The 16,117-nt window shown below is 40.9% G+C and overlaps 1 protein-coding gene across 1 annotated transcript; it reads left to right on the forward strand.

The window, feature by feature from the left end:
- Positions 1-10,943, forward strand: lmnb2 (lamin B2). The gene is made up of 12 exons (XM_036520958.1): positions 1-408; positions 2,514-2,650; positions 4,364-4,520; positions 4,823-4,948; positions 5,535-5,705; positions 6,392-6,517; positions 6,842-7,062; positions 7,725-7,956; positions 8,120-8,227; positions 8,586-8,705; positions 8,897-8,995; positions 9,851-10,943. The coding sequence occupies exons 1-12, from the start codon at positions 187-189 to the stop codon at positions 9,890-9,892; spliced, it is 1,761 nt and encodes a 586-aa protein (XP_036376851.1). The 5' UTR covers positions 1-186; the 3' UTR covers positions 9,893-10,943.
- The last annotated feature ends 5,174 nt before the right edge of the window (positions 10,944-16,117 follow it).

A 16,117-nucleotide genomic window follows, 5' to 3' on the forward strand; every position in this document is an offset into this window, starting at 1 on the left:
TATACCATACGGGCGGAGATTCCAGGTTTCCTACATTTAGCAAGCGTGTTGTGAATGAATTAAAATTGTACGAATACTTACGATTTTTGTAGTCAAATAGATATAGGGCTGGTGCATACTTTAGTTTACTTTGTTGGAAGTACAGCAGTGATTTATAGAGAGATTTATCTAATTTAAAAATTTGTGATGGCGACAGCAACCCCCAGCCGCTCAGCCGCCGAGACAACTCGGGCGGCAGCGACCACCCCGCTCTCTCCAACGCGCATCTCGCGCCTGCAAGAGAAGGAGGAATTGCGGCATTTAAATGATAGATTGGCTGTCTACATCGACCGTGTGCGGGCATTGGAATTGGAAAATGACCGTCTCATGGTGAAAGTCTCTGAGAAGGAGGAGGTCACTACCCGAGAGGTATCTAATTAGCTACTTTTGTTAATTCCTGTGCACCACCGTCTGTCCTCGCCGACCGCCGTTTCTTGCTTAGATTCATTAGTTAGTTGTGTTGTTTAGGATAGTAGTTAGCCTGCTATACCTACCTGGAAGGGTGGTCAACATAGCAGGTAGTCTAGCTAAGATGAGTGGGGTTAGATAGATCGTTTTTTCTAAGGAAGCTAACCATGTCTGTTTCGCTTGCAGGCTAGCTACCTCCCTCCTTAACTTGCTCGCTGTCATTGTTTAACCAGTTAGCGAACGTTAGCCAACTTCTCTTAAGTTAGTTAGCCAGCCAGCTTTGTTTTGAATGTCCGCAGAATGCTAACCCGGCGCTAAATGAGTAACCTATCTAACGTTAGCTGTTTTGTAAAGGGCAGTTACCGGCACGATTTAAAATTGCGCGGCATAATGTTAATTGACACTTACCCGAAGCAAGGTTTGATGCGAGACTGTTTAGCTTGTGCGATAGCTGTCTGTCTAGCTAGCGACAGGTCTGCCTATTACTATTTTCGTGTGAAATGTTACGCCACTCCAGTTCATTACAGATAACGCGGCTACCTTTGCAACTAAACAGTAGACAGAATACGTTTGGAAACTACCAGTCACACAGAGATTAAGATTATTTCAACGTTCTGGAATTGAGCAATCAGTGTAGGTAATCCACACATCGCAAACGGTATAGCTTGGCAACGTTCCGTTTGCATGGTCCCACTGTCTTTCATTCAGAATTTCGTGTTCATTGTAGCTGAGCAAATGTTGAGCAGTAACTTTGGCTAACTGTGATTTTTTTCTCATGTCATATTACTGTTTTGTATCTGCCGCTACTGTCTTTGCACAAGGCGGGGAGCCTACTTAATGCTGCCATCTGATGCCTAGACGTGGTGGGGTATAGGGTCTTGTGTGCAGCTAGCATTTTGTGTTTAGTACCTGTTTACAAATAATAGCACGAACCTTTTTAGACATGTTCGTTTTCATACTTTGGAATTATTCATTTGCTAGTAATAATATGTTACAGAAAATGTTTCTTACGGAAACGTAGCCAATTTCTTTCAAGCGTTCTCATTTTCTCATGTCTCATGGTGTGGCCTAAGAAATAGTGTTGGAAACTCACTAAAATGAAGAACTTCAGCACATTCTCTGGCCTCCAGAGTCTGGGATCACTATGTGGACAGACGCCAAACTGTAAAAACAGCGACCAGAGACCCAACCCACTTTCCAGTAGTGGAGAGGGCTGGCTTTAGGTTATTGTTACACTGCCTCAGCCATGGAAAGGCACAGTGCCAGAGGGGGGTGGCATTATTCAAAATTTGAATCTTGGACTGTTAAACAAGCCCAAATGCATGCATATATATAAAAATTTTATCCGGATAGATGTAAAATGGACAGCAGATCAGCCATCATGAGTTGCTGTTGCTGTTGCACTCTGTGCATTTTGTAAAAGCGTGCATTTACCAGGGAACTTGCATCCTTGATGACTCGATGCTGCTAGTTGCTGGAAGCCAGTTGCTCTCTTTATCAGAAGCATCAGCCATTAGTTCCTTATTTGTAAAGATCACTAATCATTTAAATACACCAAGTATGTGATGTTTTACGTTGATGTCCCATTGTTACCATATTTAAGGTCAAAGATCAGAATGACTTCATTCATAAGCTTTATATCTTCAGTCGTAACAAGTGAGATTTTAACGTAAGTGTCCTTCCAAGCATGCAATGTCTTCATGAAAACTTTATTTTGGATTTAAGGGAAAGGTTGTGTGCCTCCAACCATGAGATGTGAGTGTAAATTTGATGGAATCAAAGTTGAATTTTAGACATTACTGACAAAGTTGGTCTTCATGTCACTAGCTGACTAATAAAACAATCCCATTTCTCTTTGTCCTTTAAGGTAAAGAAAAAGGCTGGCCCTAAAATTCCTGATCCTCTTGTTTTATTAAGAGGCTTTAAGGGGAATGAATCCTCAGTGTATAACCAGCTGCTGGTGTCTGGGAAATGTGAACCACACCCTAGGTGAATGAGGGGTGGGGCTTGGTAGTGAGAAAGCCTGGACATGATATTTGACTGATGGCTCTGTTCCCTCCCTCCAGGTGACGGGGATTAAGGCTTTGTATGAGGCGGAGCTAGCGGATGCTCGTCGTGTCCTGGATGAGACTGCGCGGGAGAGAGCCAGATTGCAGATTGACCTGGGAAAGGCCAATGCTGAGCTGGAGGAAGCCAACAGGAAGTGAGTAACCCTTGCTGTTAGGGTATTTGATCTTGGTATGTGAGATAGTGTTTTAGTCCATTCGTTTTCCCCCTGCTGCTTTTGGAATGAGGGCCAGAATTGGGTATATCATTTACCCTTGCTGTGCCTCAGGAGTGAGTAAAGATAACTCGTGTGCGAGGTGTTAACATGTCCAGTGATATAACCTTAACACTACATTGACTTTTATTTGATACCCAGGAATCACTGTCCACAGGCAAGTAATGTTAATAGATAATTGAATAAAGTAGGAACACACCTATGGCCTGGTGGTTTCTTTCCAATTACACCACTGTTGAATGAGTGCATGAAACCAAACGTTTTACAAAAATAATGGCTTTATGTGCAAACATTCTTAATTTTGCTTCATACGTTCTTCCGTACATCAAGTAGTGGTTTTACAATGGTGCTATTGTGAACTGCACGTTTTGAATGTGGATATAGATTTCATTGTTTTCATTGATGCTTTAATGTGTTTCAGAGACTCCTGATTTACTGCATGTAATCACTGTTTTATTCTGAAAGTAATCATTTCCTGAGAGAAGTGGGAGATGAGGAAGTGGTTTGGAATGTGAATCATCTATATAGTTTTGGAGGCTTTCTTAAATTGAAATGAAGTTGCTGTATACCTCTCAACAGTGTCAGTGTAAAGCTGTGGTATTACCGCCTCAAAGTTGAACCTGGTATGGGTTATCCTGACCTTGGCTCTGATCCTACCCCATTCATTCTTAATGAAATGGTGGTATAAACAGGTGTGTTGAAGGGTATTCAGGTTTCAGATTAAACCAGACTGGTCTTGTGGAGAGGTTGGATGTAAAGTTATTAAAATTTTCTGAAAGAGTTAGACAGCAGTAAACCTGCAGTAATGCATTTAAAATCTAATATAGGGCACGTTAATTAACAGGTTTTTAGACGGAGGCATGACTGTTTGCCACTGTTTATTTTGTTGCTAGGGAACCTCTGCAGACAGGAAGTGCAGCTTGAAGTGCAGCTGTTCAGATGTATGCTTGCAAAAGGGAACAGTAATGCATCAGAAAGATGCATATAGGCGGTAGCTGCTTTTACTGCACAGCATTTCACTAGAAGCCTTGCCAGAAGTTGTATTGTTGTCCACTAATTCTGTTTTCCCATAGAAGTAGTGTTAGTTCCAAAATTAAATTTTAAATGTAAAGGAATTTCACAAAAATGGGAAAATACTCGTGATGGTTATACTTGTATACATTTTTGTATATTTAAATACACTTACACATATGAAGTGGGGCTACAATATAAATATTGATTATTGCGATTGGCACTTCATGAGAATTTCTGGAATGAAGGGACATGGAGAACAGCAGGGTGCTTATTACAGTCTTTAGACAGGTATTTACAGGGTAGAGTAAGACGGTGACCACATTTAAAGGACAAGGTTAAAAGCCCACAGCTCCCACTCACAGGTTCAGTTAATGAAAACAAGTAAAATACGAAAGACAACAATAATTGTTTGACCTTGTGTGGGTGCATTATGCCAGGCTCTACATGGTTTAAAGTGAGTTAGAGGATGTGGTGACTTGCGCAGTCATTTCAAAAGAGCATGTGACAGATTTAGAGGCACCTGAATTTCTTCACTGCTGTAAAGCCCCTGCACTGATGTCTTTGGCATTGACGCAGTGAGTCATTGGCACTTGTATGTGCTTTTTCTCTCATCTCTTCCAGCTTGAAGAAAAGAGATGGGGACCTGGCCATTGCTCAGGCTCGCATTAAGGAGCTGGAGTCTCTGTACAACAAGAGTGAGGCTGCACTTAACACTGCATTGAGCCAGAATGGAGCACTGGAGGCTGAAGTTGCTGACCTGAAAGCACAGCTTTCTAAGGTTTGGATGTGTCAGACTCTGTTGAGGTTCTCAGTGTGAATCCATGTAAATGCAGCAGTGGAAGAAAAAATTATTGCAGAGGTGCGGAACAGCACCAGAGAAGCAGGGCATGTAATTACCCACCCTAAGAGCTAGCAGATACTTTCATGGTCCTTACTGTTTTTGGCTAAGCGCATTAGAAAATGGAAAAAATTACTGACGCATGTAGAGCCGCTGAACAGAAGGCAGGTTATGTGTAAAGCTTGGGGGAAGGTGACTCATTTGGCAGTTTTATTTAAGGTTGTGATGTTACATTTCAACAGGCTGAGGATGCCCATGCGGTGGCCAAGAAGCAGCTGGAGGCAGAGACTTTGATGAGAGTGGACCTGGAGAACCGCTGTCAGAGTTTGTCAGAGGAGCTGCATTTCAGGAAGAGCATGTTTGAGGAGGTTTGTGTCTAAACTGTGGTAATTCTCATTCATGTTGATGATGGGGGCATATAATAGGGGTATTGTCTCAAGCGTAGGACACCACCCAGGTGACAACTATGAAAAGGGAGAAGTTTTTCCTAGTGAAATCCTGTATTTATATTAAAATTCAGTTATGTTATTTCTGTGAAGCAAGTCACGCAACCTGATGTAACAGACCATTAAATATCATTGAACTACAGCCAGAAACCATAGCTACCACTACCACCACTACTTTTGCTGCTGCCAGCCGTGAAGGGAAGGTCCCCACTGACTGTCACCAAATTCTAAATATTTAAACAATCTATTTCTGAATTTTAAGTGATTCTTATATACTGCATAGTCATCATATAAAAAGTGGATAAGCTATGTACTTAGCTGGGAGCTGGCCTGTTTTTCTGATCACAGTCAAGTTTTCTGTAATTTGTTAAATGGAATTATTTGCTGTGGTCAAAATTCTGTACTCTGCAGATTCCCCCATTTAAAAAATTGAAAAGGGGGTCATCGGCTGGCTTTCATCGTGCTTGTGGGTGTGATTGAGCTATTCAGGTAAATTGTCGCTGTGTAGGAGGTACGCGAGACCAGGCGTCGCCATGAGAAGCGAATGGTGGAGGTGGACAGCGGAATGCAGCAGGAATATGAGTTCAAGCTGGCACAGGCCCTGCAGGACCTGCGCAAACAGCATGATGAGCAAGTGTCCATCTATAAGGAGGAGCTGGAGCACACTTTCCAGGCTAAGGTATGGCGCGTAGGGGCACATCTTTTAAACTACATCCTTGATAAATCATCAGTATTTGACTTGGAGATGGGTAAGGAATTGTGCAACTAACTGTTCTGTCCTTTTTTTTTTTTAGTTATCATTAGGCATGTTATCATTAAAGTTGGCTTTAGCAGTGTGATAAAACAGGAGTGATTTGTATTTGTCATCCATAAGTCATGCATATCAGGATGAGGTAATACGATGAAATCTAAGATTTACATATGGGAATGTTTTGGGTGTGAATTTTGGGCGTGAATTTCATAGAGCAAGTCATGCTTTTTTTTTTGCTTTACGCTTTATGCAGTACACCATCTCAAGAGCAAGATGATTATAGTGTGCTGTGTCATTTTGATAGAAATACTCAACAACAAACATACAGAAGCAAGTTATTCTAAATATCACTAATTTTACATTTAGTGATTCAGTACAGACTGCACAGTGAAATGATGCTTTTGGACCAGCATGAATGTTGACAGTACATGCACATCAGAGAGCAAATCAATCCTGTGTGTGTGTGTGTGTGTGTGTGTGTGTGTGTGTGTGTGTGTGTGTGTGTGTGTATGTGTGTATGTGTGTATGTGTGTATGTGTGTGTGTGTGTGTGTGTGTGTGTGTGTGTGTGTGTGTGTGTGTGTGTAATGGTTCTTGTCTCCCCCCCCCTTCCAGCTGGAGAACGCCAAGGTGTCGTCTGACCTCAATGACAAGGCAGTGAGCACAGCTCGCGAGGAGCTGCGGGAGGCGCACATGCGGATTGAGAGCCTCGGCTACCAGCTGTCAGCCCTGCAGAAACAGGTACACCTGCAGCTCGCTTTCATACCACACCAGACACTTACTACAGCAGAGCACCTGCAGGTTCAAATACCATTGGATGTTACTGTAGGAATTTGCGCTACTTCCTGATTTTTTTTCTTTTTTTTTTTTTGTAATTGTAGCTACAGTATAGAGAAATATATTAATCCAATCACTTACATTAATTAAACAAATCCCATCACAGCCCTAAAGAAGTTACTTTTGGACTGCATAGGTGACTGCAAGCATCAACTAAGCTGTGTGTGTGTGTGTGTGTGTGTGTTTCTGTGTGTGTGTGTGTGTGTGTGTGTGTGTGTGTGTGTTTAGGCCAGCGCAGCGGAGGAGCGTATTCGTGAGCTGGAGGACATGCTGGCCAGTGACAGGGATAAGTACCGCCGGCAGCTGGACGCTAAGGAGCGGGAGATGGCAGAGATGAGGGACTGCATGCAGCAGCAGCTCAATGAGTATCAGGAGCTACTGGATGTCAAGTTGGCCCTCGACATGGAGATCAACGCCTACAGGAAGTTGCTGGAGGGAGAGGAGGACAGGTGAGTGAAGACTAATGTCAGTCATACCTTTTGCTTATGGTAACTGAATATTTTCAGTAGTTCCATACCAGAATGGAGCAGCTGTCAGTTATTTCTGATTTCCCGTCAGTGGAAGATGGTAGGTGCGAAAAATTTTTTTAAGGGACCCTGGGTGGACCCACCTGGTTAAATAGCACAAATTCCTTAGGGCATGTGTGAGCTTTTCAGAACTCTTTTGTATGTGCAACAAATTCTTGAAACCTGTGGCTCTACTCTGCTTGTGCAGTCTTGCTTAAATGTGTATGTTTGTTTTCTGTATTAATAATAAATAAAATGGCCATTTTATTCTTTACAGTAGTTTTATTGTGGTGACAGTATGATATCAATGCATGTACCTGCTTGTCTGAAGTTTCCTGAGTTCATTGTTTTTTTTTGTTTTGGGGTTCAGTGCATGAAACGGAAAGCATTAGATTGGAAAAGCATCAGGGTTAGTGTCGAGAGTCCAGGGGGAAGGAAATGAACTGGAGCAGAAAGGAAAAACTAGTCAATCAGCTCAGCAGAGCCAGAGGCAGAGTCTGAAGACAGGACTGTAAAACAGTAATTAAGGTTTGAATTAAATCCAACTGGTCAGACAGATGAGAGCATTAGAAGAGTGACCTGTCCCTTCTCTGTGTCTTCCCCAGGTTGAAACTGTCCCCCAGCCCCTCCCGGGTCACAATGTCCCGTGCCACCACCAGCAGCAGCTCATCGCGCTCCTCTCGCGCTAAGAGAAAGCGTGTGGAGGTGGAGGAAGCCAAGACTGTCAGTCAGCCCGAGGTCCACATCAGTCAGGAGGCTGAGGCCACGGGCAGCATCACCATCGAGGAGATCGATCTGGAGGGCAAGTCGGTGACCCTGAAGAACACCGCTGAGAAGGTACAGCAGCGTCTCGTGAGAAAAGTGCCACCAAACTGTCACTGCTGCTGTTGAAGCGCATGTGCATTGCATTTTCATAGCTAATGGGAGTGACATGTTGTAATTAAATATTGTGGAATTAAGGCAATTTTTAACCTTTCCCTTAAATTATTTGTTTGTGCAGGATCAGCCTCTTGGCAACTGGAGACTGAAAAGGCAGATTGGTGATGGAGAAGAAATTGCCTACAAATTCACTCCTAAATATGTCCTTAAGGCTGGCCAGACTGTCACGGTAAGCAAACTTGGTATGAGGTAACCTACCATTGCTGTGACTCTTCCATTTGTTAATGTATGTTATCATCAGTATTTATTTGCTTCATCAGTGCCCTTACCTGTGGAGACCTTCATTATTTACATTTTACATTTTACATCTTATATATATATTATATATATAAGATATATAATATATATTATATCTTTTAAAATATTTAGGCTTTTGTTGCCATTCATATTAAGTACCATGCACAAGGGTACAGTAGCACTGTCCCACCTGGGATTTGAATCTACAATCATTGTTTCCCTGACCAGTCTGCACCGTTACATGTAGATCTGTGTTCCAGTCAAACCAGAGTGATCCTCTAATTCTCCAGGTCTGGAGTGCGGATGCTGGAGTGTCTCACAGCCCCCCCACTGACCTGCTGTGGAAAAGCCAGAGCTCATGGGGCACGGGAGATGACATCCTAACCACCTTAGTCAACTCTGATGGAGAGGTAATGACCAATAATGACAGCCCATGCTTAAAAAAGGAGAGTAGTGCTCCTGTTCTGTTTTCTGGTGCACTCAAATTGTATCCTTTCAACCAGTTTTGCTTGGTTTCATGTAAAAAAAAATTGTAAGCAGTGCCATGAAAACAAGCACTAGTGGCATTATGTTATGCCCCTCCCATTTCTGCACTGTCCAGGAGGTGGCCAAGAGGACTGTCTCTAAAACTGTAGTGGAAGTGGAGAATGAAGATGAAGAGGATGCAGACTTTGGGGAAGAGGATCTTTTCCATCAGCAGGTAAGGCTTCCCGTAGATGTGCATCCCAACCTGATCAGTGTGCTATCTGAACAATCATATCACAGTGCAAGAAATACTTACATTAGAATCACCTGAATATATTAACCAAAAATACAGGGACAGAATCATTTTTGTATTCATGTTCCTGTGAAACACTGTTTTAAAAACTCAGCCTGAAAGAATCCAGCAATGTGTGTGTAAGAATCAAATTGTGGCATTGCAATATGTAATACAGCACTTAATGGTGCATAATTAATGAAAAAATTTATACAGCATATGTCTTATGATAATTACCAAAACACTTAGCACCTAAAATATTTTGACAAAACTGTGGATGCCCGTCCACATGACAGGAATAAAAAGGATGCTTTCCACAGATGAAAAATGCTGCCACCTTGACTTATCTCAGTTTTACAGCCATTGAAAGAAAAGCAGGTGGAAAAATTGGCCATTATACAGCAGACAATGTGATTATATCACGACCTAAGAAGGCCTCATGAAAATATGCAAACCTGCAAGGCACTACAGTGCCAATTATCATGGTGAACACTAAAAAATAATTCACAAGTCAAATTCATGTTTTAATTCAAGGACATTGACTGCTCCAAGGCATTGTGGGTCACACAGTGCCAGTAATCTACACATCAGTTAGGAATCACCAACATGTGTGGTTCTTGTAAGCGCACATGCCCAAGTAAGCATGTGCACTGTGTAGTGAAGATTTCAGAAACATTGTCGTGCTATGTTTGCATTTCCTCATGGGATAAATCGCTTCATTTAACAAAATATTCATGCTTGTATGAAAATGTTTTCGTTCATTTAATTGTTCATTTAATTATGTCATTTTCTTTGCAGGGAGATCCAAAGACAGCATCCAGAGAATGTTCAATTATGTGAAGATAGATCGTCAGTATTTCTTTTTCTACAATTCCATTTTTTTCTAGAGCCACCTAAATATTTTTGTACATGTCAGTCTTTTATTCAGTTTTGGGGATCTTTTAAGATCCTTTTATTTTCAAACCAAATGAATCTGCCTAGATTTTTAAATGGACCTAGTTTTTAACATGTGCATAATCATAATCACACCCCCCTACCCCTCCAAACATCTGAAGCAGAACAGCATATGGACTGAATGAAATGGCCAAACTTTCTACACAGTATGGACACATCTGTCCTCAAGAGTTCTCGTTCAAGAACCAACATGAAATGCAAAAATGTGTGGTGTTAAATCTCCCAGTCACCTGGGGCCAGAACAGGAGCGTTAGTGTAACTAAGCTGTCTTCAAGGTCATTTTTATTATAAACGTCAATTGGTAATGAGCACATGCTTGTGTCTCAAGTATGTTAAGTATGCTACTGCTGCATTGCAAGGCATTTTGACTGTTAGCAATCTGGAAATGGATGACAACTATCAATAATGCAACAGTAAATTTACTTACACGTTCAAGTTGGAAGGCAGCATCATTTCAGGGATAAAACATGTGGTCACATTTGTGGTATTCTAGGATCATGATTATGAGAGCTTCATTGTTAAATGGCTGCTGTCATATCCAGAGCAATTGCAGAAACTGCAGTTTCTGGGAGAGTTTTAAACGGTGGCTTAGTTAAATTTAATGGGCTTTGTAACTGACAGCCATTACATAGAAGCTATTGTAGTGTCTTATTAGACTGGCTTCGCAGATCAAATAAACAGGGTGGAAAAGCCAGGGTGCAGCTCCAGTGAGGCTGGTGAGTGCCAGATGTTAAATATGTGGATTTAGCTGAGGCTATTAAGTCATTCAGTGCTCCCAGTGCTTTGTTTCATGAAAGAGTTAACATATGCTTGGCAATCCCAGTGCAAATGCACACAAAATGACAGTGACTCCATGGATGACTCCTTATGGATGAGTAAAGCATTTTAAACAGTGAGTGTTGAGGTAGAACTTGAAGTATGTTTAAATCTTTGCTACAGTGAAATATAATATCTTGCTGGAAACATCTGTACATGTAAGCACAGATGGGACACTAGTAATGCCAAAGATGACAGGTTTTCCTTCGTACTTCATAATTATCCATGGGAGTAAATGCATGGGTATAATATAAAAGGATATGCAAGGTAGTCGTTGGCATTTTTTTAATAGATAGAAAGTTTACATGACCAAGGCAGCCCAACTTGTCTGTATGATGAATTTATACCTTCAATATATTTAACACCCTGTTTTTTTGGTCAAAATGCAGATAAAACAATGAATAAAGGTCATTTACGTATATACAGTGTGGTACACACATATACCAAATCTTGTTTAACAGGTTGTCCTCCATCCTGTTTGACAGGCCAGTATTATCTATGATTAATTTATGAAGTACACAACATAAAAATAGATTGGCTTTTTGAGCATCTAAACTTAACTTGACACGATTGTATATTTTAGGGAGGAAGACCCAGGTAAATGTATGTTTCCACCCTGTTTATGCTTATGCTAGTGCATTTTCAATTATAATCAATCATGAATTTATATATCTTTGTAAATGTAAAATTATGTTTCTCAGACAACTAAATATACACAGAATATTTTTTCAGAAATAATGAAAATGCGGCTATAATTGTCATGGGCAAGATCATGCAACTAAGATCTAGTTTTAACTTATCTCTCTAGTTCAGCATCTACTGAATGTATGGTTGTGCCAGGGGTTTAGTAAAGAAACAATGAAGGGCAATATTTCCATATAAAATTTTATTGAACAATGTTAGAGTAGCTAAAGTGGGGATGTGGCACATACTGAGGCATGATTGTATTCTTTCATTGTCCAAAGAAAACAATGTATGAATTTCACAGACTGGCAAACATAGCTGTGTCAGTCAAAGTGATTGCCTGTATGTTTGAGGCCTCTGACCCTATTTGCAGGAAAAAAAACAAGAACTCTTAGGAAGAATCTCGGGTTTGAAAATTAAAGAAATTTTCTGGTATTGTATTTTTATCATTGTATGTTTCATCCTCAGGAGGCTGCATGTTAACATGACCATTATTGTTCCTTTAAAGAGAAATAGAATTGGATTAATCTGTCTATTTATTAACTTGCAGGTAAATTTAAGAATATAAAACCTTTTAATAGTAAATCGGGTGCAATGCAGCCTCCTTACTTTCGTAATTCCAATATTGGCCTGGGAAACAGAATTTTTGTATGTCTTCAAATGCAATGCTTTGCATTATTCTTAAATCTTCAATAGAATTATAGTATATCAAAAATGTGTTTACATAAAAGTGGGTATTTTTGTGAATGGTTCTCAAAAGATGGTAAAGTTTAGGTCAAAACAGTTCATTGAAATGCCTTCAGATGGCATGGAGTGTTTAAATTGAGTATGGTTTTAAAGAAGTTTTCTTCAGTACAGCATTTTGACATTTCTGGAGAGAAGTGTTTGGTTAACTAAACAAGGTATACCTCAGTGTTTTATTCACTGAAGGAACAGTTTCTGAAATTGGGATTGATGCATCTCTCAGATTTCATCCTGTTCCACACAGGTACATATGGAAACATAAAATTGTGAATCATTTGGAAACTGTGACTTCTGTGCACATTGCTTAATTGTAATGTGATGTGTACAGAGCTGCAACAACCAGGTTATCACTGAAGAATTTGAATAAGCTTTTAAATGGTTAACTCATTGTTACATGCACTGTTTAATTAGTACATTACACTGACAAATTGTTCTTCGGGTTTGTCTAAATGTGAGTGAATTTTACAAATGCTGTTTTGCTTGGGAATCAAGTTGCCCACATATAGGCCTTACAAAATGTGGAATACCATAGTGGTAGAAAACGTGAATTATGAATTTGTAAGGGGTGCTTTTTTTTACTGTAATTGAAATTCAAATCAGATTTTATGAAATGCACAAAATCATGTGCATTAATATTACATCTCCATATTTACTTGAGCCACATTGGAATTGTGAAATAAGAACTTTTGAAATTTTTAATTTTAAAAAACCTAAACTTTATCATTACTATGAGAACTAGGGTGGGTGCATGCCAAAAGTTTTTTTTTTTTTTTTTTTGTCTTTCTTCCATATTTGTTATAACATTTATGTTGGAAGAAATTTTATACAACGTTATACAATAAATGTTTTACATATGAAATCTGTTGTCTCTGTTTTTTTTTTTATATATATATATATATATATATATATATATATACTCTATCTAGCAGACAAAGTCTTGCCCTTATCCTGGCTCCGGAGAGGGCAGGTCTTTCATGTTAGTGCACCTTGTAACCACTAGAGGCACTAATTACCAAATATTTCAACTTTCAGTGTGCATCGCCAATGAACTGCATTTAATTTCGGCAGGCAAAATATGGCGAGTTGAAAATCTGCACAAACGTTTGCGTGTCTGTAGTTAGACAAAATATTTTTATTTTAAAAGGATATAACCAATGATTGCAAATAGTGGCTTGCTTGCTAGGCCTGGCTAGCATGTTACCGATCGAAGAACGCTCCATAACCACCCTCTTTTCCGTTCACAAGGAAGCGCACCAAAGTCGGAAGTTGTAATTCTTACGGCACGGTATTGGTAATCGCGGAGTAGATGGTCTTGAATGGAGCCAATGAGCACTATGCATGGGCGGGCTATTGGGGACGGAAGAGGCGGTCGGTAAACTTGGAGGGAATTTTAATAGAAAAGGGGGACGTAATTTAAGATGGCCAACAAAACAATGCCTCAGCAGTACTCATTTTAGAGTATTATTATGAAACCACATTTAAATCCGTGGCAGGTATAACACTGAGTTCATAAACAATCGAAACAACAAAAATTGACAAGGATGTTGCATTGCACTGAGCGAAATCATAATAATAACAACAACATTAGCCAGTTTACCTATCCATTCACAAAAAGGAGCTAGATATGTATCCGCACAAGAGGAATCTAGCGTCGCAACTATGCAAGGCCGTGAGTGACGGAGAACCAAGGTAATATCACTTGATTTGTTTGGTTCAGCTTGCAGTGTTTCACCTATCAAGCCCGTCTGTAGCTATCTATCCTTAAGTAAAGCTAAACAAAGGTAGCGAAAGAATTTGGCCAACTGGCTGAGCTCAAGCTAGCTATGTTTGCTATTTCCCTGCCTGCTGGGCATGTTTGCCGATCGTGGCGACCTGGGATCCTTAGAAGCTAACGTTAACGTATGTTAAAATTTCGGTCTTGCATTCGTAAGTGCATTCGATTTTCCAAAAGTGAAACACTGTACACCACGAGTACATTTTGAAAACTTACACTGACCTCCTTTTGTAGTCAGGAGAGCACTGTCAATGTTGTGTTTTTTCTGTGCAGGACTGTGGAGGCGCTTCTTTTGCAAGGTGCAAATCCCAACCTGATCCTTCGCAAAGGTGTAGCGGCTGTTCATTTAGCTGTCGGCAAGGAGACAGAGAAGCGAATTCGATGTCTTAAGCTTCTTTTGCAACACGGAGCTGACCCCAATGTCAGGTAGGTCTCACAGTCGCATATGAAGTTGCTAGCGAGAAGCCTGCTTTAACAATGCGATTCGGGGTTTGCAGCTATTTCCCTCCGTGTCGTTGTATGGATAGCGACCATGTTTTGGTAAATGAAATGACCCGCGTGACACTAAGTGCCTTTTTATTTCATAGGTCTGTGGAGGATCTGACACCCCTGCACATCGCTGCTTTGTGGGGTTGCTACCAGAACCTCAAATTGCTTCTACAGAATGGAGGGGACCCAAGCTCACAAGACCAGGTGAGAGGTTCTCAAATTTTTCTTAACAAATATGTTTAAATAACCAGAAAGCAGTAAGTGTATTTTCTTTTGCTGTCAATTTTGTGAGTTAGAAGGAGCTAAACCGACTTTAATGTACTACAGTGATTGTGCATAGGGAGTCTGCACTGGTGGTTTTCTTGTCTGTTCTTTTCCTTTTCATGGTAACCCATTCAGTCATGATGAACTTACCCTGCCATGGATTTTTTTTATGATACTGGGGGATATCTACCTGAATATCAGCATATTTATACTGCTTTAAAGATCTTATGGCATGCAAATAACTTTTGTTTTAAGGAGATACAGGCCTCCTGAACTCAGGCTACCAATAAGCATGAAGCAGTGCAGCATCAACAAGGGTCAACATTATTTCTGTCTCTAAAAAAAATCAGATATTACCACTTTAATTGTAATTTCTAGAATGTCTGTTTTATTAAGCATTCATAGCTCTGTCACAGTGTAGGTTTTACTGATGATACCTTGGAAGTCATTTCTGAGGCTTGCATGTTTTTGGGTGGTTTTTTGTCAGGATGGGAAAACACCATTTGATTTGGCAAAGCAAGAGGAAAACAGCAAATGTGCCCAGCTTCTAAAGGAGTATCACTCTCGGGATGCATTAGAAGCTGAGGTTGAAGCCCTACCGCAATTCCAGTACTGTAAGACATTCTTGACTATAGTCATTTTACTGAATGTTGCTTGGTCATCCACTTACCCAAGCATATTTCCTCTCTCCATACAGCCTTTTATCGTGGCCAGGGTAGCAGAGACACTTCCTGCCGCTCTAGCGTGGGAGAGCGCAGTGCGGCATCGGTCAACATGTCCCTGTTGAGTGACTTTGGTGAGGGGCCACTCAGCAGCACGCGGCGATCTTCCTGTTTGAGCCTGTCAGGGATGAACGGCAGGCCCCGATTCTCAGGGCTGTCTGACCTCGCAGACCTGCATGTGCATCGTGCCCAGGAATGGGGTGTGGACTCTGACTGGGGTGTTCCGTCCGTGCTCTCGAGTACTCGAATATCAACAGTGGGTCCAAGAGCCCCCTCAGCGATTTTGCCCATACTTCAGGAGGGAGTCCCACTTTCTGACTGCAGCTCATTGCAGTCTGAGGACCTAGATGTGTCAGATATCCGTCAGAGATCCACAGATGTTTTCCCTCGTTCTTTGGACCCACCCTGTTCCTTACGCCGCACCAGCCGCAAAAGTGTAAGCTTCAAAGATAGCGATGAGTACTTTCCTGTGTTTAGTGCTCATTCTCCCAAGACGTCGCTACACCAAGAGAGTCACTCCTCAGTAGACACCACAGTTGATTTCTCCGATTACCCAGACTTTCTCAATTCAGAGCGCATGGCTACTTTACACCATCATCAGGGAATTGATGTCACTTC

The sequence above is a fragment of the Megalops cyprinoides genome, chromosome 2 (assembly GCF_013368585.1).
Source record: "Megalops cyprinoides isolate fMegCyp1 chromosome 2, fMegCyp1.pri, whole genome shotgun sequence".
NCBI lineage: Eukaryota > Metazoa > Chordata > Actinopteri > Elopiformes > Megalopidae > Megalops > Megalops cyprinoides.

What these genes read in the sequence shown, in the direction of transcription:
- lmnb2 (XM_036520958.1), top strand. Translation starts at nt 187, where the DNA reads ATGGCGACAGCAACCCCCAGCCGCTCAGCCGCCGAGACAACTCGGGCG. An exon ending in CTGGAGGAAGCCAACAGGAA is followed by an intron (nt 2,651 to 4,363) that starts GTGAGTAACCCT and finishes CATCTCTTCCAG; the next exon opens with CTTGAAGAAAAGAGATGGGG. An exon ending in AGGCTGGCCAGACTGTCACG is followed by an intron (nt 8,228 to 8,585) that starts GTAAGCAAACTT and finishes CTAATTCTCCAG; the next exon opens with GTCTGGAGTGCGGATGCTGG.